At 38.2% G+C, this 25963-nt stretch overlaps 3 protein-coding genes and 1 long non-coding RNA gene across 4 annotated transcripts; 1 reads left to right on the forward strand and 3 right to left on the reverse strand.

Moving 5' to 3' along the window:
* Positions 1–1321: 1321 nt before the first annotated feature.
* Positions 1322–3632, reverse strand: LOC137708259 (succinate dehydrogenase [ubiquinone] iron-sulfur subunit 2, mitochondrial). The gene is made up of 2 exons (XM_068447299.2): positions 2801–3632; positions 1322–1699 (listed from the first exon to the last, which is right to left on the reverse strand). The coding sequence occupies exons 1-2, from the start codon at positions 3478–3480 to the stop codon at positions 1528–1530; spliced, it is 852 nt and encodes a 283-aa protein (XP_068303400.2). The 5' UTR covers positions 3481–3632; the 3' UTR covers positions 1322–1527.
* Positions 3633–4301: 669 nt separating this feature from the next.
* LOC137708326 (uncharacterized) lies at positions 4302–5291 on the forward strand. Its single transcript, XR_011064775.2, has 3 exons — positions 4302–4508; positions 4679–4861; positions 5056–5291. It is a non-coding gene; the product is annotated as an uncharacterized LOC137708326 (long non-coding RNA).
* A 254-nt stretch (positions 5292–5545) lies between these two features.
* On the reverse strand, positions 5546–6754 carry LOC137708325 (early nodulin-like protein 21). The gene is made up of 2 exons (XM_068447383.2): positions 6328–6754; positions 5546–6032 (listed from the first exon to the last, which is right to left on the reverse strand). The coding sequence occupies exons 1-2, from the start codon at positions 6521–6523 to the stop codon at positions 5701–5703; spliced, it is 528 nt and encodes a 175-aa protein (XP_068303484.2). The 5' UTR covers positions 6524–6754; the 3' UTR covers positions 5546–5700.
* A 141-nt stretch (positions 6755–6895) lies between these two features.
* Positions 6896–24562, reverse strand: LOC137708324 (putative membrane protein At3g27390). The gene is made up of 12 exons (XM_068447382.2): positions 24462–24562; positions 10642–10978; positions 10337–10512; positions 9868–9976; positions 9517–9712; positions 9268–9404; positions 8752–9040; positions 8337–8443; positions 8111–8249; positions 7784–7979; positions 7436–7679; positions 6896–7350 (listed from the first exon to the last, which is right to left on the reverse strand). The coding sequence occupies exons 3-12, from the start codon at positions 10428–10430 to the stop codon at positions 7089–7091; spliced, it is 1773 nt and encodes a 590-aa protein (XP_068303483.2). The 5' UTR covers positions 10431–10512; positions 10642–10978; positions 24462–24562; the 3' UTR covers positions 6896–7088.
* Between the last annotated feature and the right edge of the window lie 1401 nt (positions 24563–25963).

Genomic DNA, 25963 nt, shown 5'->3' on the forward strand with positions numbered 1-25963 from the left:
CGTGCATGGAAAACAAGGTTGGTTCCATGCCACCAAAACAACGCGGGTTCCACGGCTGCAAAACGATGCGGACATCTCACGTACAGAACGAGACGAGCCTAGGCACACAAGACAAGGTGAATTATGCTCACGCAGAACGAGATGAATTCCCAGGTGCTCAGAAAACGAGTTGGGCTTCACACAGAAAACGAGGAGGAATACATCGCACAAACCGAGGCTAGTTGAATGAAAATTTTGAATTATTTTTGTTATTTTTTCTTTTTTTTTTCTCTTACCACTACAACAAACTATCATATTCATACTCTACAAAAGTATATTTTTCCATGCAAAATCTATTATAATTCGTATTTAAACACTTGTAATCAACGATTTAGAATCTAAATTTGAAGATATTTGAACCCTTTTTTTTTATTAGTTTTTCTTTTATCTAAATCTAAATTACATATTAATATAATCCTCTTTTGTCAACCAACAAAGGGTGAGAGACTACTTAACAAAACAAAATTTTGCTAGTTTTTGTTTATACCTCACCTATAGGTAATTTTAACAACTCTATATTGTTCACCCTTTTTTTTTTTTACTTCTCGGCTTAAATATTCTACTAAATATACACTTGTTTCTTGATAAATCGTAAATCCGCTTCTAAATACATTATAAAGATTTCCTTAATGTTCACGAAAAATATTTCGAGAAAAAAAAATTTGCATTTTTTTACAAAAATGTGGATTAACACTCACAGTTTTCAGTCGGTTTTGCAAATTCGTACATAAATTATCGTTCAATCTATTTATTTTCACCTCCACCTCACTGTGAAGTTTTGAAAATCAAGATGAGACCTTCCGTTGAGATTCTTGAGTGTCGAACCCCATTTGACAATGTTATGGGCCTCACTACTATGGCTTTCACCTATTTTTTTAGTTTCCGGCTCAAATATTTTACTAAATATACATTTGTTACTCACTAAATTGTAAAACAGCTTCCAAATTCCTTAAAAAAAATATAACTTAATGCTCATGAAAAATATTATGCGAAAATACAAAAAAAATTGTATTTTTGTCAAAAAAAAAAAACATAGGTGTTAGGCAGGCTTAGCTCATGCAAATCGAGACAAACCATGGCACACAAAACAATGCGAGCTCCACTCACAGAAAGCGAGGCGGACTTCTATGACGCAAAACAAATTGAGCTTTAAATCGACGAACAATTGAATAGAATAGTTTCCGATATAATATTACAGATGTAATAAACAAAATCTTATTAGTTTCAGGACTGGGTTTTCTAAAAAAATAATTTAGAGACCTAATTTTTATTCATGTGATAATTTAATGACTAAATCTGCAGTTCACCCTTTGTACTTATTTATAAACAAAAGCAACGTAGAACAACGTGCTTTCCTCCCAATTTTATAAAAGGGATAAAAGATACAATTAGTTCACAAATTATTTGCTCAAACCACATAACCGCTGAATCCTCAAAAAATTCCCAGAATAACTGGTTAAACAAAACACACTATTTGCTTTCAGAAACTTAGGGCTTCAGCTGGAGCTGCTTGATATGTTGGATCTGCTTTCCGGGGTTCAAACCCTTCGGGCAGGCACGAGCACAGTTCAATATGGTATGGCACCGGTAGAGCTTGAACTCGTCATTTATGGCATCCAGACGTTCCTTCGTGTATTCGTCACGGCTGTCACTTATCCACCTGCATAACACCACAAAAATGACTCTCAAGATATAGCGTTCACCTCTAAGGATATACAACGAAAATGTACAACCTCAGGAACTGCATATGCAGAGAAGAATGAGTACAATTAAGAATGTTTTGAGATCCTAATCCGAAAAACATGGATTATTGTATCGTACTACTAATCTTTTACTTGTTTCGAAAGCAATTTTTTCGTCAAGTTAATGCCTTTCGAGGATGGCACCCAGCACCCTTATCATCGCCTTCGAAACCAATCTCATTAGTACCACTACCACCTAGGCCATGAGCTCTGGCACACAAACTGCAGCTCTATGTTAGTTTCTGTCAAGTTTACAAGTAACCAGCTCCTAAAATTCTTCCAGAAAGCATAAGTTATGGACAAACAACTATTATTCTCGGTCATTCAGCATTCAAATCGAAATACAGATAACCGAGATGGCTGAGAATGAGGGTCATAATCAGCCCTCTAGTTTCTGAGAGACATCCTAATCCGAAAAACATGGATTATTGTATTGAACTGCTACTCTTTTACTTCTTTTGAAAGCAATTTTTTTTCATCAAGTTAATGCCTTTCGAAGATGGCACCCAGCACCCGTATCATCACCTTCGAAACCAATCTCATTAGTACCACTACAGCCTAGGCCCTCAGCTCCGGCACACAAACTGCAGCTCTCTGTTACTTTCTATCAAGTTTACAAGTAACTAGCTCCTAAAAACTCTTCCAGAAAGCATGAGTTACGAACAAACAACTACTATTCTCGGTCATTTAGGATTCATAAGGCCGACCCCACTTTGCGGATAAGGCTTTGTCGTTGTCGTTGTATCCATCGTTCAACACGAAATACAGATACCCCTAATCACAACTAAACTTGCCAATCAAAACAATACACACAACAATTACACAATTTTTGTACCCAAACAGCAAAATGTACCATCAATGTTCAACCCAACACATAACATTAACCTAATGTACCAATTCATCCTATATTAAGCATGGATTAGTTGCATAAATCAAAGAGATTATCAAGTTAATCTATCAAACAATAATCCCTAACAAGTTCTGAAATTCAGATAAACAATCGAGAGAAATGAATGTACCGATTGGCGTGGAGCAAGGCGGCTGGGCCCAAATAGGACTCAGGGTTCCACCAGTAGCTAGGGCAGGATGTGCTACAGCAAGCGCAGAGAATGCACTCGTACATCCCATCCAGCTTCGCCCTATCCTTCTTGCTCTGCCTTATCTCCTTCCCATCCAGCTCCGCCGCCGGGGTCTTCCGCTTCAGCCACGGCTCGATGCTCTTGTACTGGTTGTAGAAATTCGTCATGTCCACCACCAGGTCCTTGATCACAAACATATGCGGCAGCGGCGTGATCATCGTGGCGCCTGCGTTCGACGGCGCAATCTTCGTCAGGCAGGCCAGGCCGTTGCAGCCGTCGATGTTCATGGCGCAGGAGCCGCAGATCCCTTCCCGGCAAGATCGGCGGAAGGTGAGGGTGGGGTCCATCTCGTTCTTTATCTTGATGAGGGCGTCCAGCACCATGGGCCCGCACTCCTTGAGGTCGATCTCGTACTCCTTGAGCTCCGGCTTCTTCGGGTTGTCCGGGTTCCACCGGTAGATTGAGAAGGTCTTGACGTCCGTTTTGTCCCGGGCCTTGAGGTCCACTTGCTGGGCCTGGGCCTCCGACGCCATGGTCCGAACGCACACATAACGAAACGACGCCGCCGTCGATCTAGACGACGCCGAAGCAATGGCCCTCCGTATCAACCCCGTCGCCATTGTTGCGTTTCTGAGCTCAGAGAAAGAGATCGGGAGGGAGAGGGACAGTGGGAGACGACAGGCGTATTTAGGAAAAGACGGAAATGCCAGAATTGGTTATAAAGGAGATGTCTCGAGCTGGCAAAGGCTTTTCTGTAATTGTAAATGAAAGTAGAGGATTAGATCGATTCCGTGTCATGATTTGCTGCGCCTCCCGTGGTTTCAGTGGTGACGTGTCCGATGGGAAACCGTTTGTTTTTGGGTGCGAGCGTGGTTCGATTGTATAACAGTCGTTTGATTTTAGGCGCGGGTGCGCCACGCAACCACCGATGGCTGATTGCCACGTGGAAAAAGTGATTGATTCATTGCCCACGCCTCGTGGCTGGTTGTGGCCCAAGCTCTTGTTCGTCGGCCTTCTCAGAGGCCCAACTTTGATGCTTCAAACGCAAAGAGAATTTTTCTGATCTAATTACAATATACACCTTGAAGTTTGGAATCATTTTCAAAATGGAGAATTAACAAAAAAAATTCTTAAAAACTTTTGAAATTGACTCCGAATCTCACGGGTGTATTTTGTAATTAGCTTTTTTTTTTTCATGAAGTCACCCAATCTGAAAATTAGCGTGGGAGGTGGATGAAAATGTTAAAAGGCTAAAAATAGTGGGAGGGGATATTAATTTTAGAATAGATAACTAACAGTCACGTGATGTGAGAAATAAAAGAGCGGCATATATCCCTAAACATAATCGAGAATCTTCAAACGTTGTTAGGGAAGATTATGTTAGTATAAAGGGGGGCGTGTTATTTGACTTTATTGTTAAGAATTTGCAACAAATGGACAGAACAACTACATGCTAACTACTAACTACTCACGTCACAATTTATGCCATCCATTTGCATTGGTTCAAGCTTTAGCTACGATCTCCTTTTCTTCCTCCCTTATCACATACAACTCACGCCTCCTCTCTCTCGACATTCTTCTTCTCTTCCAGTCTCGTTTTCCTCCGAATCTCCGCGTTTGCACGCCGCTCCTCCTGGGAATGGCCTCGGTGAGTTTGTAATCCACATAACCTATGCATCTGCATTTCATTTCTGAGTTTATATGTTTTGGCCTCGATTCCGTCCTTCTCAACGCAATGATTGTTGCTGAGAAGGACAACCACATGAACGTATACAACCAGTGACACTTAATAATTTTTCATGTGTGTGTTTTATGCAGCAGGAAACGGGACGGCCCTTGCCTAAATTTGGAGAGTGGGATGTGAACAACCCAGCATCAGCTGAAGGGTTTACTATGATATTTACCAGAGCTAGAGATCAGAAGATGACCAATGGGCCGGCTGACAATGGGACTCCGGCTCCCTCTTCAACCAAATCAATAAACAATCAATATCCCCAAGAGGTAATTAACTTAACAACATTATTCAATCTCAATTTGTTGAACTATACTCTAGTTTACGAGGGGCCGAGGGCGGGAAACTGCTCTAACCAACTTGTCTAATCTACGTTTGCCACGAAATTGGTTACTTTAATTGTATTTCGTATTCGTTCCTCTCGGGGGTTTTGTATCAATGGTTGCTTCTTATTTGAATGCAGAAAAAATGGTTTTGCTGTTTGTGAAGATCTCCACGCTTTGGTGTTTCGAGAATCTGTAATGTTATTATATGAGTATTGTAATTGAATTATCTCTCGCTTTTGATGATTAATCCTTGTTTAAAGTTTAAACACTTAATTTTCCATGTCCCCCATACTTTTGTGTAGATTAATACATATTTAAATTGTAGGAAGAAAGGTGGCAAAGTAATTTGAATGAGAAGTATATTTCTTTTTTATACTTTACTTTTCCTCTATTTGATCATAAAACAAGAGGGCGAGGCTTGGTCCAACGGAAAGGTTATTCCTTTATGACCGAAAAATCATGGGTTTGAGTCAATAGAAACTGACTCTTTGCCAAGCAAGGTAATTACTGCATACGATAAACATTCCTCTAATCCTTACAAAACGAGAAAAGTCTTGTTGGCTTGCAGCCGCCCTAATTTATGTCACAAATTAAACAAAAGCTAGTGATCAAAGAAAACAGATGATATACGTACAAAATTTAATGAAAATTAATATAGTTTTAACATTAAACAAAACCCCAGAAATAAAAACCCTAATTAATCAACATCCAAGACTACAAATTAACAACCCTAACCAGTAATCAACATCCTAATCAACATTCCACAAACTTAATCAATCAAACTAGAAAATAACAGAAGCAACAGCATATGACATAACAAACGGAACAAGGACATGCTTGAAAACTCCAACTGAGGAAACTGCAGCACCGGAAGATCTTTTGGCGTCGCCCCCGGACGGAGAGTCCTCCTCCTCCGCCGCCATCACCTTAACTGTCATGCGCTGTCCCCGCTCGCAGTGTCCAGCGGCTCCACTGATGAAGTAGAAGGAGCCCGAGTGGTCGAACGTGTAAACGGTGTTTCCAGTGTTGGAGAAGAAGTTGGGGCGAGTCGAGTTGCACTTCTTGTACTCCGCCTCCGTCACCTCCATCACCGAATCCTTCTTGTAGTGAAAGCCTGCAAAACCAACAAAAAAATCGTGACAAGGAAATATTCTCAATTACTCTAATATATTAGGAGGAAGATTCATGTTTTCTTGTGTACTTAAAAGTTAATTACAACCTACAAAACCAAAACAATGTAACAACAAAGCAAAAAGGGTATTCTAAGCTACTCTAATATACTAGAAGGAAGTTTTGACTTGCGTTTCATTGTGTACATAAAGCCTACAGAACAAAACAAAAGCGATATTCTAAACTAGTATGATGTAATGGGAGTGGATTTTTGTGCACGCAATGACGTTTGTACTTACGGATGGTGTCGCCGACTTGGAAACGGTTTTCGGAGGCCCAATCGTTGTAGATTTTGGTGTCGTTGGCAGGAGGGACAACCCAGTCTTTGTATCCACCAACCTGGAACTCAAAGGCGGAGGCCGAGAAATGACCAAACCAGAAGAAAACCATCATCAGAGAAAACAGATAAACCATGTTGCAGTTGAAGTTGGCCATTTGGGAAGTGCTTTTGTCAGAAGCTCTTTTGGCTCTCGAGGAGATAAATTGTTTATGCGAGGAAAAACTGGCTGCAACGTGTGAGATGGTGTGAGGTGGGAAGGGTGGTTAATATAGAAGTGAGGGGTAGAGTTAGTTACTGCACTAGCACTTAGTGGGAGGTTTACGTGGAATATAGGAGATATGGAGGAGGATGAATTCGAACATGAAGTTTTGGTTGCTCGTCTAAAAATGCTTTTAAAATGACTGAAGTGTTTTAAGCGAAAAAGCTTTTAGAACCAAACCTTAATAAAAGCACTAGTGAATCCTGAAAACGCAGCACTCATGTGCTTTTCCAGAAACCACTTCAACTGTTTTTGGAACCCAAAAACATTTTCTTTAAAAGCACTTTCAATCATTTTAAAAACACTTCCAAATGACAGTACATTGAAAACTACATTTGTATATGTATACGTACACTCGAAAATACGTTCAAACGGTATATGAACAATGAACAAGAAGCTAAATCTTTGCAGAATGAACAAGGAGATCTCTAAAAACAAAACTACTTATAACACAATATTCACTATGTGATTGTCACGTCCCTTACAACTAGCCGTGACTCTGGATCAGTCCCATGGTTGCTTGCGTTGCTAAAACTAAAGGATTTCTGGCTGAAGAGCTGGGCAAAGGCGCTCTTTGACCTCGGAACTGTTCTAGGTCCATTGCTCGATTTGCTGCTACCGTTACTATTCGGTGCAAGATCATTGGAGATGGCGTCGACAAGATTCTCAAATCGGCGCCTGAAAGTTGGATACCTCGAGATAGATTTAGTGATACCTTGGAGTCTGCATGACAGGATAAGTTGGACAAATCATAAAAGTGAAATGGGAAAAATCAGATCCTGTTATACAAGAAAAAATGCATCAGTACCTTCGAGCCAATGCATCAAGTTCAGCCTGTTTACGCTCTGATTCCGGTGGTGTGCCAATGTTCGATTGTTTCAACCTCAAAGGATCCCCAGTCAGCAGAACTAATTTGCAAAGGTAAGCCTCTTCTGCTTCGGAAAGGTTTTCTGCTTTTATCTGGTCCTTGATGATCAACAGCGGATTGAAAAACCAATCAAAAAATTTTTCTTTTGGTCTGTTTGTGCTAGTTATCTCGGTAACATTGTCACCTGCATCAATCACGTATAAAAATTAATAGTAAGTACGTATATCAAATTAAGTGTTTATTTGGTCTGTTAAGTTAACTGGAGAGGGAAAAAAGAATTCGACTCACTTAACAATATTCCCGGTGAATTGGCTTTTGCGGATCGCAGGAGTGTCTGAAGAAGGCAATATGCTGGTAAGCCAATGCTAATGACTCTGTTGCCTTGACTGGACTTGGCGTCTTCAAGGTCTTGAAGCGTAATAGTTCCGTCAGCAACCAATATTTGACCATGGTGTTTACACTCCTTAAATAAGGTATCAATGAACTACACAGGCCAAGAAAGTTGTTCAATGAGCACCGAAACCATGAACTAAATAGGATGTTCTTTCAGAACTCAAAACCGTATACTTTTGCCCACGCATCATCAAACGCATCCAGATAATAGACACAGAGTACCTCAAGGGGCTTCAATTCAATGATAGGACCAGTGAATGAAGCTGAGTGGGAGGGAGCACTTCGAAAAGAGCCGGGCCTTGAGAAAGAGGTTGTGAGAGAGTTGGTCCGGAGCAATTCAGCCTTCTTTCGGTACTTTGGCCTGTCATTACAAGAAATCTATTACATAATGACAAAGTTCAAGACACCCCCATATCAGAACTTTAGAGTATAGAGTGCTGACTAGAACCTTGGAAAGCAGGATCCTTCTGGCATGTCAAGGATGTCATTGCTGTGTTCATCATATATGGCCAGTGATGCAACGATATAGCAAAGCCCGGACCAAATTGAGGATTCCTGTAACACAAAGTTTATAAAATATCTTAAAACTTGCAATCTACGTGACAAGGACATAAGAAAAATCTCCGCTTCTGAATTGGTATCAAGATCGTGTTATCCGATATGCATAGTTATTGTGTTTCCAAGTGGGGAAATGTTGATATATTTTCTCCAGTTTCATACGTGTTTGACTCCAGCTATACTTATGAACAACATAATCAATCAATCTAAACACATTTCATGTCCTAACCACAAAAAAAAAAATCTGAATATAAGCAACTTACATCAACCAAGTAGGTCAGAGAAAAAAATGAGCAATGAATAACCTGATAAACGATCACTCCAGCGTAAGCACCAAGAAAGATACTAGCCACCATAGATCCCAACACTGCCCCAACAACAGCCAACGGCCAGAGTAGGATGGCAAGACCCGCAAATGGAACACATATTGTTTCCAAGAAAGGGCCTTCACGACCTATAAGGTCATGAAACAAACGGTGCCACCCCTTGAAGAGCATGTACGGGCATTTGCATAGGGCAATAAATGAGATCACTGGCATATCAACCATGAAACCAAGGGCCGCTAATATAACAGCCCCAGGAAGATATAGCAGCCTGCAAGAAAGTTGAAAAACTTCCTGGTCAGATGAAAAGAAGGATCATGATGAATAGGTCTAACAAAAAGACAAAACGGCTGGACCACAAGAGCAAAAATTAATGAAACTGAACTGTTAAGGACACTTATCACGTATTCTTTCTTCATCGCTAACTTGACTGATTGATATTCTAATAGAAACATAAATAAGCAAGCAGTAGTTTTTGGGCAGAACAAGACAACATACCTAATCTCATAATATTTTGTGACCGGAGGACCTCCGTGTTGCAGGTCATCCATAATTGAGAAGTAAGTGTAGTAACATACATCCCTGTTATCCCTCACAATAGTGAAGCACCCTTTGACAGTGCTCCAAGTTCCATCCTGAAAAATGTTGTGAAGGATGAATCTCTGTCACGGAGGCAACAAGAACAGAACGAGCGGCAAGGAACAAGAACAAAATAATTATGAGACAACATGAAAATTGGAGACATACATAAAAGCAGTGGTACAATTGATCGGTCTTCCCTTCTCCAACAGCTTGAAAAGTTTCCATTATCGGAGAAAAAAAGCCAAATGCTGCTCCACCCACAATACTACCAACAATCCCGACCACTGGCCACACGATCAAGACGGTAGGTAGTACACATAAGCAGATGACGATCTTCAGTACTGGCCCTAATCTCTTAGATCTGAAAAAATATATATATACAGATATATAAAAAGAAGAATCGCGGGGAAGTTATTCTTAGTGTTTTATTGCTTTAACACGACATGAGAAAGAGATTCAAGAGAGAGAGATAACTATGAAACATAGAAATTTGAAGATAGAGGCCAAGGGACGCACCTCAAAACGCAATAATAGGTCCAGACAAAGTGTATTGGCCAAAGACCGAGTATGATACCGGTGTTTCCGACTGTCATGATAAGGCATATCAACGGGCATAAAACGATACCTGAAACAATATTTGGATATTAGGTTTAAAATGCCTTCCTTATATCATACTCTTTCAAGCAATGCCTCTTAACTAATCAATCAACTCCTAATATCAACATGAACAAACCATTTCAAGATTGAAAGCCGATTTCAAATTTCTCAAAGCAACATTCGAAAAGTATCCAAAGAGTAGCCAAAACAACTGCTAAGCCCGGAACCAGCAGAAAACATCGATTCGACAAATGGGAAATGAAAATCAAGAACCCAAGTTGTAAACTTTCATGAAAATAACAACATAAAAGTTTCAAGAGTTATCAATTTCCCATTAAAACTCAGAATTTATTACATAAAACAACCACACAATCAGTTTTTTATTTACCTTTAATGCTGCCAAGGATCAGAAGGCCAATGAAGTAAGGAAGAAAGCAGATGAAGTTCCAGAGAGTAGCCAAAACACCCCTTGGAGGTTCCATCTTCCTCCTTACTCCTCAGTCCTCCACACAAAACCAGATCTTCACGCATCAACAAAAACCCATCTCACACTCCCATTCCAACCTGCAGGCGGAAAGAGAAAAAAAAAAAAAAAAAACCAGTCTTACTGACCGAAACAGTGAAAAAACACCAATAAACCACACACCCAGTTCACCAAAAGTGAAAAGTTGAGAACCCATGTCAGAAACTTACTCAAAATCTGTGATTTACCCTTCTTCTGGCTTCAAGTTTGGATTTTTGAACGTTGGAGTTCAAAAATATGAACTTTAAATAACAAACAATCACATGGGGTCTGTAATTTGTGAAACGATATGAAGGCGGCTGAGAAACGTTTCGAAGTGGCGGGAGGGTTGCGAATGGTGTCCAGGAATCAGGATGAGGAACTGAAGGAGGAGGATGCTTTAGCCATATTTTACCTTCGAGATTTTTGTTCACTTGAAACCAAAGCAAGTTGAGGTTCCCTTCGTATCGTATTGGACATTTGGGACAAACACAACTCATTACACCAAAGAAAAATGAACACAACACACTAACTCGGACAACTCAGTTGGATATCACCTTAAGTAATTGACAAATTATCACTATTTTATCAAATTGTAATTTTTTTTCGTTCTCTTTCCTTATTTAATACAAGCGGATATCAAAAAAAGTAGCGTATCGAATTTAAAACCGTGTAAAATGAAAGTTTTTAACAGAGCTACAAGTCTTGTGTCGTCATTACATCAATATCATCTTGATAAGTTGCCCATATTGTTGAGTTATATTCTTAACACAAATATATCACGCTAAAATATAAACGGTTCGAATAGTTAAATATACATTATGAACTAAACTCTACAAAAACGTGCGTAAAAAGTTAAATAAAAAAATTGGTTTTACAAATTCGTCCTATAATATATTTGAGAACATTTTCCGACTTAAATAATTTTGAAATAATCAAAACCAAAACAATACTTCTACAGATTTGATCAATTTTTTTTAGAAAGCCTCCGATCTACCAGGCTCCACACGCTCAAAGGCATGCGATCAGATCAGATGTGTCCACTACAAGAATTTTCCTTGCAATTCAGTACTCTCTTTTAAAACGGATAAGATCCTATTAGAGTTCTCTCATAACCAAGGGTCTCTTGTCGACGAGAAATTTGTTTTTTGATCGGAACATAGATAGTACATCACATGTTTTTATAAAAATAGTAAAAACTATATTTTTAAAATTTTTAAAATTTTTAACACACATATCTCACCATTTCTATTTTAACATGCAGTATATTACTCTGTGTTTCAATCTTACTAAAAAATCTCTTCGTGTCGACATTCCAACAGATCCCATTAAATTGGGAGGCAGATTCTCTGCCCTCCCACTTTCCGTGTCCTCCCATGTCCTCTTATTTGTATGGTCACGGTTAAGGCATGTAAATATTTTATATTTTTTTTATAAAGATAACAAAACAAAAATAAATAGTAATATAAAATATTGACGTGGTTTAACCGTGACTACAAAAATAGGAGGGCACAGATTGCAACATCCAATAAAATAACGAAGACAGCGACTTAGATATGACAACACGCATCTGTCAATATTTCAGTTGCTTTTGCGTTCCAACGTCGGAAGGTGATATTTCTAGGCGGTTGGTCGTTGCCAACGTAGGAGTTTAAATGATGTGGACTTATCTACAGATTGCTTAATTCTCAAGCATCCAATTCTTACTACTTCCTATGACGGTGCAAACATCTTGACCCTGCGAAAAACAACTTGCTTAATGAAGAAATTCTTTGGTCCACCAGGTAGATTATGTTACCCATCTAATCACACGTACAAGGAGGCGGGTTTCGTCTTGGAAACATACATGTCACTATGATGTTAGGTCGTGATTCACTGGCCGAATCAAAAAATTTCTTTACTTGGTAGCATTTGTTAACGATGCAATAAAAATAAAGAAGTTTATAACCAACTTTAATATGAACGATAATTTACAACAATCTATCTAAACTAGATGGAATTAGACTCGAACTTGAGTAAAAAAAAAAAAAAAAAAAGAATGTTGTCCGGAGTAGATGGAAATGGGGACCAAGGTGGTCTTAGGACCACTCGAGTCTAGATAAAAATATATTTGTCAAGGTCTTTTTAGGACTCGTTGAATGATTGGTACAGATCATTTGTGTGCCTACTAAACGTTTGATGTAATGCATGTGGACATATCTCGACATGTTGTGTCAACAACACTCAACAAATTCTTTCTATATCACTCATTAGATTATTTCGGCATATGTTTGTGTATGTTGATATCTTCACAACAAGCTCGCCAAGTGGATAAACTGATTTTTATTATTTGTGATGTTCGCACTCTGTTTCTATCCAAAAAAAACTTGTATTTAATACTAAGATCTCTAAAATTCAAATCCTAAACCCGCAACTGAACATTGTTCTAATTGCCAAGTTAGATTAATTCTTTTTTCTTATAAAGAATAAGGATAAATTCCATTAAAAGACGTAGTAATTTAAAGCAATTTGCCAACGAGAAAAATAAAATAAAATAATCCATCACATACATAATCAAATGCAAGATGTCATTTTACCAAAAAGAAACGTCAGCCACTGCTTTAAGGAAGCCAACGGAAAGGAGGCAGCATAATAGTGAAGTGGTGGGATACACCAAAATAGTGGACAAACATGATTCCTACCTTATACCGTAAGGTACCGTCTGGTACGCAGACGGGACAGAACGAGATGAATGAGACGGAACGGGACATGACAAAGATTTCGCGTTATATTTGGTACGCGCAAGATGGAACAAGACAGAACGAGATTAAATGACTAACTTACCCTTTTTATTTGACTCTCTCTCTCCCCTGTCTCTCTACTTTCTCTTCGCCCATATGTTTCTTGTTCTTTGCATGCCCAAATTGATCCCAGTAAAAATCAAACTCAGTAAATCAAACTCATACTTTCTCTTCATTTCATTTTCTTTCTCTTAAATTCAAACCCATATTTCTTTCTCTTCAAACCAATAGTTTAGGGTTTCATTTTCCCATCAAGCTAAAGAGAAAGCCGCCGTTGCAGAGCTCGTACACCCCGCAGCAGCAATGGCGAGAATCAAGGTACATGAGCAGAGGCACAAGACAAAACCTCACCTTTTGGCCCAGCTCAAGGATCTCAAGTCGGAGCTTGCCCTCCTCCGTGATTTGGCTTTGAAATTAAGTTGACATAACTTAGGTTTTGGTGTTTAATTGAACTCCTCTAGGATTGGGTAGGCATGCCTCATCCAAATTGACTTATATTTTCTTCGGGTGCAATGATAGTTAAGATTATGTTGATGTTTAAAAAACAAAAAAAATAAAACCAAACACAGAAAAATCCCAAATTGGTTTTTTTTTTTTTTTTTTTTTTTCAATTTACAGAGGCTTCGTCGGATTTGCAAATTCATTTCAATCAATTTATGCAACGTTGAAGAAGAAGGTGGAGTGCGGAGGGACTAAACCGGCGGCAATGGAGGAGCTTCGACATCATCAATGACGGCCTTGGTCTCCTCTTTGCTATGAGAGTCTTGGGCGTCGCGGGCGACGATCTTGTCATGGGACTAGCAAGGAGGAAGGCGGCGGGAAGAAGCTGGGTTTGGGTTAGCCATAGTTGGGTTGCTGGGTTTGTGGTGGAGGAGGATGAGGCTACAGGAGAGAGAGAGGGTAGAAGAAAGGGAGGCTACGAGAGAGAGAGGGAGGGTAGACAGTGGAATAATGAAAAAGAGAAGGGGTATTGTTGTCCAAAAAATTATAAATTTGTGTCCCGTGGCCTGGAACAAGTTGTTCCAAGGGGTAAGGTGGAAACAAAAAATGGCTAAAATTTGTTTCACGAGATGACGCATTCCAGTCAAATTGGCACACCAAACATGGGACATAACGCCTCGTCTCACTGCGTTCTATCCCGTCCCGTGTACCAAACGATGAAAAGTCCATGAATTAACAAACCGGACCACTCAAATTGAAATCGACAGCCCCATTAACTTATTTTGATGGCCCCCTCCCACAAACCAAAGATTCGAATCTCCTTCTCTTGACGGTCCAGATTTGCTAATCCTTAGACTCTGCATGGTGAAGTCGTGAGAGAATCCAGATGATCCAGCATTGTATACAAAATCTTATCTTTTTTATATTCTTCGTACTTTAAATACGAATATTATCTTTTTTATATTCTTTGTACTTTAAATACAATGGAATCCAGATATTAATCTTAATTAACTTCCACCACATATTCCTGGAAAGGTTGTAAAGGTTTCCACCATATATTCCTTCTGGCACTTCAAGATGATGATTAATTAGCATCTAATCTATATTACTATATTCAAATATATAATTTGCTGCATGCAAAGGAGGAGGATTTTCTCTCCTCCTAATCTCTCTCCCCTCCTATGTGAACGATCACAGTTAAGCTACGTTAACATCTTATATTAATTTTTTTATATAGACAATAAGACAAAAAGCAATGTATGACAGGAAGGGAGGGAAGGGAATGAGAATGTTGGAACTTACTTGTGTTATGTGGGACTGCCAGTCCCACATTGCCCATACACCCTTTACACTAACTCTTTATAAGTGAGTTCACTCACTTATAGTTTGAATTGAATTGGGCCAAAGCCATGAACCTTGGGCCTTAGAGTTGGAGGGTTTGGGTGTATATATTAATTGTCAAAGATGGGCCTTGGGCCTTTGGGGCTCGGATGGACGAAAAACACAAGTTACGTTTTTGATTTTTTTGATTCAGTTTTTTCCGAAAGGATAAAACTGATTGAACAGTTACGTTCAGTTTTTTTAATTGATTGAACAGTTGCATTCGGTTTTCTTTTTAAAAACTGATAGGTTGGATAAGTTCAAATTATGCCATTATATATATGGCAATAGAATCAGAAACGAGAATCAATTTTTATTCCAGATTCATTCCTCCATATATTCACTGAGAACCACACAACTGATTCGCCAAGAATCCAAGTTCGAGTGCAAGAACTTGGATCAGATAGTTGTATCCTGCAAGATAGACATCCATAGAACTGCTGCACTGAAGTAGGGACGAATTTCTGTCTTAGGAGATTGCTTCTGCAAGCCTCTATCATCAGCAACAAGTTCTGCAAGTCTCTATCATCAGCAACAAGTCAGTGATTTATGATTTTATATATAATCTCATTACGTGTTTATGTTTTAATATAGTGTATTTGTCGTTGAGGTTTTATATTTGAAATAAAACTGTGCAAATTGTTATATAATATACACTTGACGTTTGAATTGGTTCTAACAGAGAATAGGAGAGAAGAGAATCCTACCCCGCATGAAAAATGCTAGCAAGACCATGTTTACCAATGTCATCTCTCTAGCATTACAGTTTCCGACACAAGGAGAAGTTTATCCGCATTGTAAGTAGAAAACGAACTGAATTTTTTACGAGTTGGGTGTATTTGTTGCAATGCATTCATGGGAAGTATACAGAGACGAATGAACAAAAAGCAACAGAAACTTCATATTTCGTAGTAACGAATACCTCATTGTTTTGTGTCTTTACAGCGTATATTTCCTCGCTACAGATGTTTTTGCATCTCTTGGGAGTTGTGAAACTTCTGAACCTTTAAGAAACTTGGCTGGAAGTGTTTCTGCCTTGCATATTCCCCTTTCTCTCTGGTGGCCGTTCGCCTAAGAGTCTTACATCAATGTTAGCTCCGGATTCTAGTGAGGACTGAACCACTGTGTCATAAGCTTTTGAAGAGAGGGCAAGGCGCTGAGTTCGAGCTCTCAAATATAGCTCATATGCAAGTCTCGGCTTCCCTTCGTTTGCGAGAGCCTCAATCATCATTTCGTATGTGACATGGTTTGGAGGGATGTTCTGAGCTTTCATTCGGTCAAACCATTCGTATGCAGCACTGCTAAAACCGTTTCTTGCAAACCCACTGATAATGGCATTGTATGTGACAACAGTTGGCTCGATGCCTGCTGAAACCATGTCATTGACGATGGTTTCTACCTAGGGATGGACAAAATACTCATGAATTTGGGTAACCGCGGTTACCCGCTCTTTCACTTCGTCTTTTTCCTTCCTAGCGACCTGCTGTTGTGCCTTGGCCCGTTCGTTAGTGCGGAACCGAGATTCAGATTATAACCTCACCAAAATCACACACAATTGAACAAAATAAAATACAAGAAATAAAGACACCGAGAAATTTACGAGGTTCGGCAAAAACATGCCTACGTCCTCGGAGAGATATTGCTCTTCACTATGAGAAAAAACAGTACAAGTTACACATAAGTTAAATCGACATAACCCAATCCCATATCCCTTGTACACCCACTCACAGAATTTTCCCAAGAGCCTCACTCTACCCCAAGAGTTCTTTCACAAGAGATCTTTCACTCTAACTCTCTTGATTTCTCACCCTTACCCATGGTAGAGCCAAATGCTCTCACCATCTCTTTGGATGCTTTACATCTCTTCCTTGGATGATTTCCCTTCCTCCATCCGTTCCTTTTAATACCTAGCCAAATAATTATGGCTTTGAAAAAGCCACAAAATAAGGAGCAAAGTAAGCCACAAAACAAGCCACAAAACAAGGAAACATAATCCTCATCATGATGTTCCCTCATCAATATTGTTTTGTTTCCTAACCTAATTTGGCCACTATCCAACAATCTCCACCTTGGCCAAATTGTACCAAAGTCCATTGGCCTTACATACCAGCATGCACACTCTGAATCAACCTCGTTGGTCCTGTTCCGATTCAGTCACTGCCAATGCATGTGCAGCTACTGCAAGCAAAAAAAAACATTTAGCTTCAAACAGGATCTCGACACATCCTCGTCTCCTCCAGCAGGTTTTCCTCCTCTTCATTGTCTGCAACTTGGAAACTTGTTAGTGCACCCATTTCCAACAACACCCGTCGAGCCAGACAAACATTCCTCACACTTCCTCCTACCTCAGGACCTTCTCATCACCTGTGAATCCCATAGCTCCACCTGCTGCAAAACCCCTGCAACACTTGAGACTAAACATCACCAGGAGAAGTGTTGCTTCGAGTACCTAGAGGGCATACTCAAAGTCTTCCACCACAAACTTGCTAACCCGGCCTTGCACCCGTAGCACTGTGGACCCTTGCCTCCGGAACCGGATCCGAACCTGCTGTCTCTCTCAGATCCTCTTTCCAATTTTCTTCCACGATTTCAACCTTGAATAGCTTAAGCAGTCTTGTGCCCACCATCATCCATGGTCTCTTGTGTGTATCATTCCACACCAAAGAAGCTTGCACCTGCTCCAAACTTACTGTTTCTTTCCTTGCAGTAAAGTTTCACAAGGTTCTCGTACAAATCTGAAAGTGAGGTAAGAAGAAAGAGGCCTTTGTCTTCTTCCTCAACATCAACTTTCGCAGTTGATCCAAGCATCCCTAAACACGGCTTCCATTTATTCAGGCTTCCATTACTCTCCTTGACCAAGAGCAAAACCGCCTCTCCATTTAAACTGCTCAACTGAAAATTCCATGGTGAACAACAAATCTGGACCTCCAACAAACCAAAGCCCCCAACGATGCTCTGATACCAATTGTTGTGCCTTGACCCGTTCGTTAGTGCGGAACCGAGATTCAGATTACAACCTCACCAAAATCACACACAGTTGAACAAAATAAAATACAAGAAATAAAGACACCGAGAAATTTACGAGGTTCGGCAAAAACATGCCTACGTCCTCGGAGAGATATTGCTCTTCACTATGAGAAAAAACAGTACAAGTTACACATGAGTTAAATCGACATAACCCAATCCCATATCCCTTGTACACCCACTCACAGAATTTTCCCAAGAGCCTCACTCTACCCCAAGAGTTCTTTCACAAGAGATCTTTCACTCTAACTCTCTTGATTTCTCACCCTTACCCATGGTAGAGCCAAATGCTCTCACCATCTCTTTGGATGCTTTACATCTCTTCCTTGGATGATTTCCCTTCCTCCATCCGTTCCTTTTAATACCTAGCCAAATAATTATGGCTTTGAAAAAGCCACAAAATAAGGAGCAAAGTAAGCCACAAAACAAGCCACAAAACAAGGAAACATAATCCTCATCATGATGTTCCCTCATCAATATTGTTTTGTTTCCTAGCCTAATTTGGCCACTATCCAACACCTGCGACCCGTCTCACATCTCGCTGTCGCCGATTTGCAAGCGTAGGAAAGTATATATGAAGAGGAAATAAATGCAAGATGGTTGTGCTGTTGGTTTTCTTCCTTGCTAGTTTATATAGACGGTGGACACCTTTGTTTTCCCGCTTGCTTTCTACAATGCAAGATTCCTTGCTCATATTACCAAAAAGATTTGGCTTGATGCTGCTGTTTACTCTTCTTGAATGTGGTAAAAATTAATCTTTATTTTTGTTTTTTACTTTGGAGCTTTGAATCAACTAGTATTCAAGATAATAACTATTTTTTGTTTTTGGAAGGTTTACTTTGCAATCATATGTATTATATGTAAAAACTTACTTGGGTGTAGCAAAAAAATATCGTTCGTAAATTATTATTTCAATTATTGGAATTGTATGAAGACTTAAATGATTAAAATAGGGAAATGCATGCATGTACCTATAACGGTGTTTAATTGTCAGAAAATGAAAATTATAACAAATTTTTCTTTCGTAATTTTCAAGTTGTTAAAAAAACAAAAAAAAAAAAACATGTAGACGGGTGAAAAAATGGGTAAATGGGTAAAAAAATGATAAACGGGTAAATGGTTATGATTAAATGGGTGCACGGTTATGGGTATGGATAACCGTTTATAAACGGCTATGGTTATGGGTATAACCGTTTATGCAATTACCTAACTGATAAACGATTATGCAAGTATTAACATAAATGATTATGGGTAAATAAACACGGTTACCAGCTCGCCATAACCGTTGTCCATCCCTATTTCTACCATGTTAGGTTTTCCATGGCCACTGAAAATTGAAGCCATAGTTGTGTCGGCGTACAAGTTTGGTTCCGAGATTTTTGGTCACTTGAAACCAAAGCAAGTTGAGGTTCCCTTCGATCGTATTGGATATTTGGGACAAACATAACTCATTACACCAAAGAAAAACGAGCACAAGTTTCCCAAAAAAAAAAAAGAAAAATGAACACAACACACTAACTCGGACAACTCAGTTGGATATTACATTAAGTAATTGACAAATTAGCACTATTTTATCAAAAAAAAAAAAAAAAAAAAAACTCTCTTTCCTTATTTAATACAAGTGGAGCGATACTAGAAAAGTAGAGAATCGAATTCAAAACTCTGTAAAATGAAAGTTTTTAACGGAGCTACAAGTATCATGCCACCATTACATCAATATCATCTTGATAAGTTGCTCATATTGTTGAGTTATATTCTTAGCATAAATATATCACACTAAAATATAAACGGTTTGAATAGTTAAAATACATTACGAACTAAACTCTATAAAAACGTGCTTAAAAAGTTACATAACAAAATTGGTTTCACAAGTTCGCCCCATAATATATATGAGAACATTTTCCGATTTAAATAATTTTGAAATAATCAAAATCAAAACAATACTTTTACAGATTTGATCAATTTTTTAGACAGCCTCTAATCTACCATGCTCCACACACTCAAAAGCATGTGATCAGATGTGTCCACTAAAAGAATTTTCCTTTGCAATTCAGTACTCTCTTTTAAAACGGATAAGCGCCTATTAGAGCTCTCTCATAACCAAGTGTCTCTTGTCGACACTCCAACTGGGGACCCTTCAATTGGGGACCCAATTGCGACATCGACACTCCAACTGGGGACCCTTCAATTGGGGACTCAGTTGCGACATCAAATAAAATGGACATGGATTCTTTCAGGATCTATGCATCCTAATTCTAGGGATTTATCAATCCAGATCATTGAAATTTGATTAACAGTTAAATTTATTATAACTTTTAAAGTGGATCTCTGTTTGTAACCATTGACTTAAATTTCAATGGTCTAGATTTGTAGATCATAGGATCCATGGCCCAATAAAATAACGAGTACAGCGGCTAAGACATGACAATATGCGTCGGTCAATATTTCAGTTGCTTTTGCGTTCCAACATAGGATCTAGGTGGTTGGTCGTTGGTCGTTGCCAACGTAGGAGTTTTAGATGATATGGACTTATCTGCAGATTGCTTAATTCTCAAGTGTCCAATTCTTACTACTTCCTATGACGGTGCAAACATCTTGATTCCGGGAAAAACAACTTGATTAATGAAGAAATTCTTTGGCCCACCCGGTACATTATGTTACGCATCTAATCACATGTACACAGATGCGGGTTTCATAAATTCGTATTGAAAACCTACATATCACTATGACGTTATGATGTGATCCATTAACCGAATCAAAAAATTTCTTCACTTGGTAGCATTTGTTAACGATGCAATAAAAAGAAAGAAATTTATAACTAACTTTAATATGAACGATAATTTACAACAATTTATCCAGACTAGATGGAATCAGACTCGAACTTGAGTTTAAAAAAAAAAAAAAAAAAAAAAAAAACAAAACAAAAAGAGAGAATGTTGTCAGGAGCAGATGGAAATAGGGACCAAGGTGGTCTTAGGACCACTCGAGTCTAGAAAATATATTTGTCAAGGTCTTTTCAGGACCCGTTGAATGATTGGTACGGGTCCTTCGTGCCTACTAAACGTTTGATGTAATGCATGCTAGGCATATCTCGACATGTTGCATCGATAACACTTGATAACTTCTTTCTATATCACTCATCAGATTGTTTCGGCATATGTCCGTGTCTGTTGACATCTGCACAACAAGCCTGCCAAGTGGATAAACTAATTTTTATTTTTTGCGTAGTTCGCACTCTGTTCCTATCTAAAAAAAACTTGTATTTAACACTGAGATCTCTAAAATTCAAATCCTGGATCTGCGACTGAACATTGTTCTGATTGCCAAGTTAGATTAATTCTTATTTCTTATAAAGAATAAGGATAACACTACGTTTGGATGAAGAAATTTAAAATTACTAAGAAATTTTAAAATGATGGAAATTGAAATGACGAAATTTTATTTTCTAGAATTTGTGAATTTTCTGGTTTGATAAACCTAAAAGAACAATGGAATTGAATACGGAATTTGTCATTTTTAAACTCTAAATCACAAAAATTGGGAAATGACACCTATTTACATGGAATTTAAACTTGGGAATTGATGGTTCTAAATCCCAAGTTTTTTTTCATGCGGAAATTCTAAATTTTTATGTTTATAAATTCAAACAAGGGAATTGGTGCATGTCAATTTATAAATTTTGATTTTTACCTAAATTTCAAGTTTATTTCCCTCATCCAAACATAGTGTAAAGTCCATTAAAAGACAGTAATTTAAAGCAATTTGCCAACGAGAAAAATAAAATAAAATAATTCATCACATATATACTCAAATGCAAGATGTCATTTTACCAAAAAGAAACGTCAGGCCCTGCTTTAAGGAAGCCGAAGGAAGGGAGGCAGCATAATAGTGAAGTGGGATACACCAAATTAGTGGACAAACATGATTCCTACTTATACTTTAGTTACCAGTACTCGGAATTTTTCGTTAAAGTTTTCTACAAGATATGGTTAGATGAGTTGAGATCCTTTTCAGATTTCATTGTTCAAGGTCTATAAATCAACAAACCGAATCACTCAAATTGAATTCGACGACCCCATTAACTCATTTTGATGGCCCCCTCCCACAAACCAAGAATCCGAATTTATTTCTCTTGAACGATCCAGATTTGCTGATCCTTAAACTTTGCACGGTGAAGTCGTGAGAGGATCTCAACTCTGGTTCAGATGATCCAGCGTTGTATACAAAATATTATCTTTTTTATATTCTTTGTACTTTAAATACAATGGAATCCAGATATTAATCTTCTAATTAACTTCCACCACATATTCCTGGAAGGGTTGTAAAGGTTTCCACCATATAATCCTTCTCGCACTTCAAGATGATGATTAATTAGCATCTAATCTAAATTACTATATTCAAATCTCTAATTTGCTGCACGCAAAATGCTAGCAAGACCATGTTTACCAATGTCATCTCTCTAGCATTACAGTTTTCGACACAAGGAGAAGTTTATCCGCATTGTAAGTAGAAAACGAACTGAATTTTTTACGAGTTGAGTGTATTTGTTGCAATGCAATCATAGGAAGTATACAGAGACGAATGAACAAAAAGCAACAGAAACTTCATACTTCGTGGTAACGAATACCTCGTTATTTGGTGTCTTTACAGCGTATATTTCCTCGCTACAAATGTTTTTGCATCTCTTGGGAGTATGAAACTTCTGAACCTTTAAGAAACTTGGCTGGAAGTGTTTCTGCCTTGCACATTCCCCTTTCTCTCTGGTGGCCGTTCGCCTAAGAGTATTACATCAATGTTAGCTCCGGATTCCAGTGAGGACTGAACCACTGTGTCATAAGCTTTTGAAGAGAGGGCAAGGCGCTGAGTTCGAGCTCTCAAATATAGCTCATATGCAAGTGTCGGCTTCCCTTCGTTTGCGAGAGCCTCAATCATCATTTCGTATGTGACATGGTTTGGAGGGATGTTCTGAGCTTTCATGCGGTCAAACCATTCGTATGCAGCACTGCTAAAACCGTTTCTTGCAAACCCACTGATAATGGCATTGTATGTGACAACAGTTGGCTCGATGCCTGCTGAAACCATGTCATTGATGATGGCTTCTACCTAGGGATGGGCAAATTACCCATGGATTTGGGTAACCGCGGTTACCTGCTCATTTAAAATTCAAGGTTATGGTTATGGTATAACCGTTTATTCGTAAAATTTAAATTGATGGTTATAGGTATTATCCACAATCATACGGATATATATTTACCCATTTAATTTAATATATGTAAAAATTAAAAAAAAAATTATTGTAGGATTTTGAGGGTTTTAGAAGCAGGCTCTCTCTCTCCCCTTCCTCTAGTCCGGACCCTCTCCTTCCCCACCCCGCCGTTCTTCCGCTTCGTCTTCTTCCTTCCTAGCTACCCGTCTCACATCTCGCCGTCAACGATTTGCAAGCGTAGGAAAATATATACGAAGAGGAAATAAATGCAAGATGGTTGTGCTGTTGGTTTTCTTCTTAGCTAATTTATATAGACAGTCGACACCTTTGTTTTCCCGCTTGCTTTCTACAATGCAAGATTCTTTGCTCATATTACCAAAAAGATTTGGCTTGATGCGGCTGTTTACTGTCTTTGAATGTGGTAAAAATTAATCTTTATTTTTGTTTCTTACTTTGGAGTTTTGAATCATCTAGTATTCAAGATAATGACTACTTTTTATTTTTGGAAGTTTTACTTCGTAATCATATGTATTAATAATTAAAGACTTGCTTGGGTGTAACAAAAAAATATCGTTCGTAAGTTATTATTTCAATTATTGGAATTGTATGAAGACTTAAATGATTAAAATAGGGAAATGCATGCATGTACTTCTAACGGTGTTTAATTGTCAGAAAACGAAAGTTATGACAAATTTTTCTTTCGTAATTTTCAAGTTGTTGAAAAAAAAAAAAAACATGTAGACAAGTGAAAAATGGCTAAATGAGTAAAAATATGATAAACGGGTTCAAAAACGAGTAAATGGTTATGGTTATAGTTAAATGGGTAAATGGTTATGATTAAATGGGTACACAGTTATGGGTATGGATAATCGTTTATAAACGGTTATGGTTATAGGTATAACCGTTTATACAATTACCCAACAGGGTAATGCGAGTATGAATATAAACGGTTATGAGTAAATAACCGCGGTTACCCGCCCGCTATAACCGTTGCCCATCCCTATTTCTACCATGTTAGGTTTTCCATGGCCACTGAAAATTGAAGCCATAGTTGTGTCGGCGTACAAGTTTGGTTTCGAGATTTTTGTTCACTTGAAACCAAGGCAAGTTGAAGTTCCCTTCGTATCGTATTAGATATTTGGGACAAACATAACTCATTACACCTAAGAAAAATGAACACAAGTTTCCAAAAAAAAAGAAAAATGAACACAACACACTAACTCGGACAACTCAGTTGGATATCACCTTAAGTAATTGACAAATTAGCACTATTTTATCAAAAAAAAAAAAAAAATCTTTCCTTATTTAATACAATTGGAGCGATACTATAAAAGTAGAGAATCGAATTCAAAACTGTGTAAAATGAAAGTTTTTAACGGAGCTACGGGTATCATGCCACCATTACATCAATATCATCTTGATAAGTTGCTCATATTGTTGAGTTATATTCCTAGCACAAATATGTCACACTAAAATATAAACAGTTTGAATAGTTAAAATACATTACGAACTAAACTTTATAAAAACATGTGTAAAAAGTTATATAAAAAACTTGGTTTCACAAGTTTGCCCCATAATATATTTGAGAACATTTTCCGACTTAAATAATTTTGAAATAATCAAATCAAAACAATACTTTTACAGATTTGATCAATTTTTTTAGACAGCCTCTAATCTACCATGCTCCACACACTCAAAAGCATGTGATCAGATGTGTCCACTACAAGAATTTTCCTTTGCAATTCAGTACTCTCTTTTAAAACGGATAAGCGCCTATTAGAGCTCTCTCATAACCAAGTGTCTCTTGTCGACACTCCAACTGGGGACCCCTTCAATTGGGGACCAGTTGCGACATTCAATAAATTTCGGGATCTATGCATTCTAATCTTAGGGATCCATCAATCTGGATCATTAAAATTTGATCTAACGGTTAAAATTATTATAACTTTTAGAGTGAACTTCTGTTTGTAACCATTGAATCAAATTTTAATAATTTGAATTTATAGATCCCTAATTTCCTATGATTAGGATGCATGAATACAAAGAGCATTCATGGCCCAATTAAATAACGACTACAACGATTAAGAAATGATGACAATACACGTCTGTTAATATTTCAGTTGCTTCCGAGTTCCAACATAGGATCTAGGTCGTTGGTCTTTGGCAACGTAGGAGTTTAGATAATATGGACTTATCTGCAGATTGCTTAATTCTCAAGTGTCCAATTCTTACCACTTCCTATAACGGTGCAAACATCTTGATTCCGGGAAAAACAACTTGATTAATGAAGAAATTCTTTGGTCCACCGGGTAGATTATGTTATGCATCTAATCACACGTACAAAGATGCGGGTTTCGTAAATTCGGATTGAAAACCTACATATCACTATGACGTTATGACATGATCCACTGGCCGAATCAAAGAATTTCTTCACTTGATAGTGTGGAGCCAAAAATAATCAAGAGACGACACGTGAATTTTTGGGTGAAAATGACAAAATTAGCCTCAAGGTACACTAGAATTCCTACACACAAGTAATGGACAATCATTCTTCAATCAAGTCAAAAATGTCCAAATAGGAATTTATTTTCAATCATATTTCATCCATCCTCATCATATATTCTCCACAAGGTAACCCCAAAAACATTCCATTTAAAATTATGTTAATTGGTCAATTAGTAG

This window comes from Pyrus communis, chromosome 17 (genome assembly GCF_041283825.1).
Source record: "Pyrus communis isolate YQ-2024b chromosome 17, ASM4128382v1, whole genome shotgun sequence".
Taxonomy (NCBI): domain Eukaryota; kingdom Viridiplantae; phylum Streptophyta; class Magnoliopsida; order Rosales; family Rosaceae; genus Pyrus; species Pyrus communis.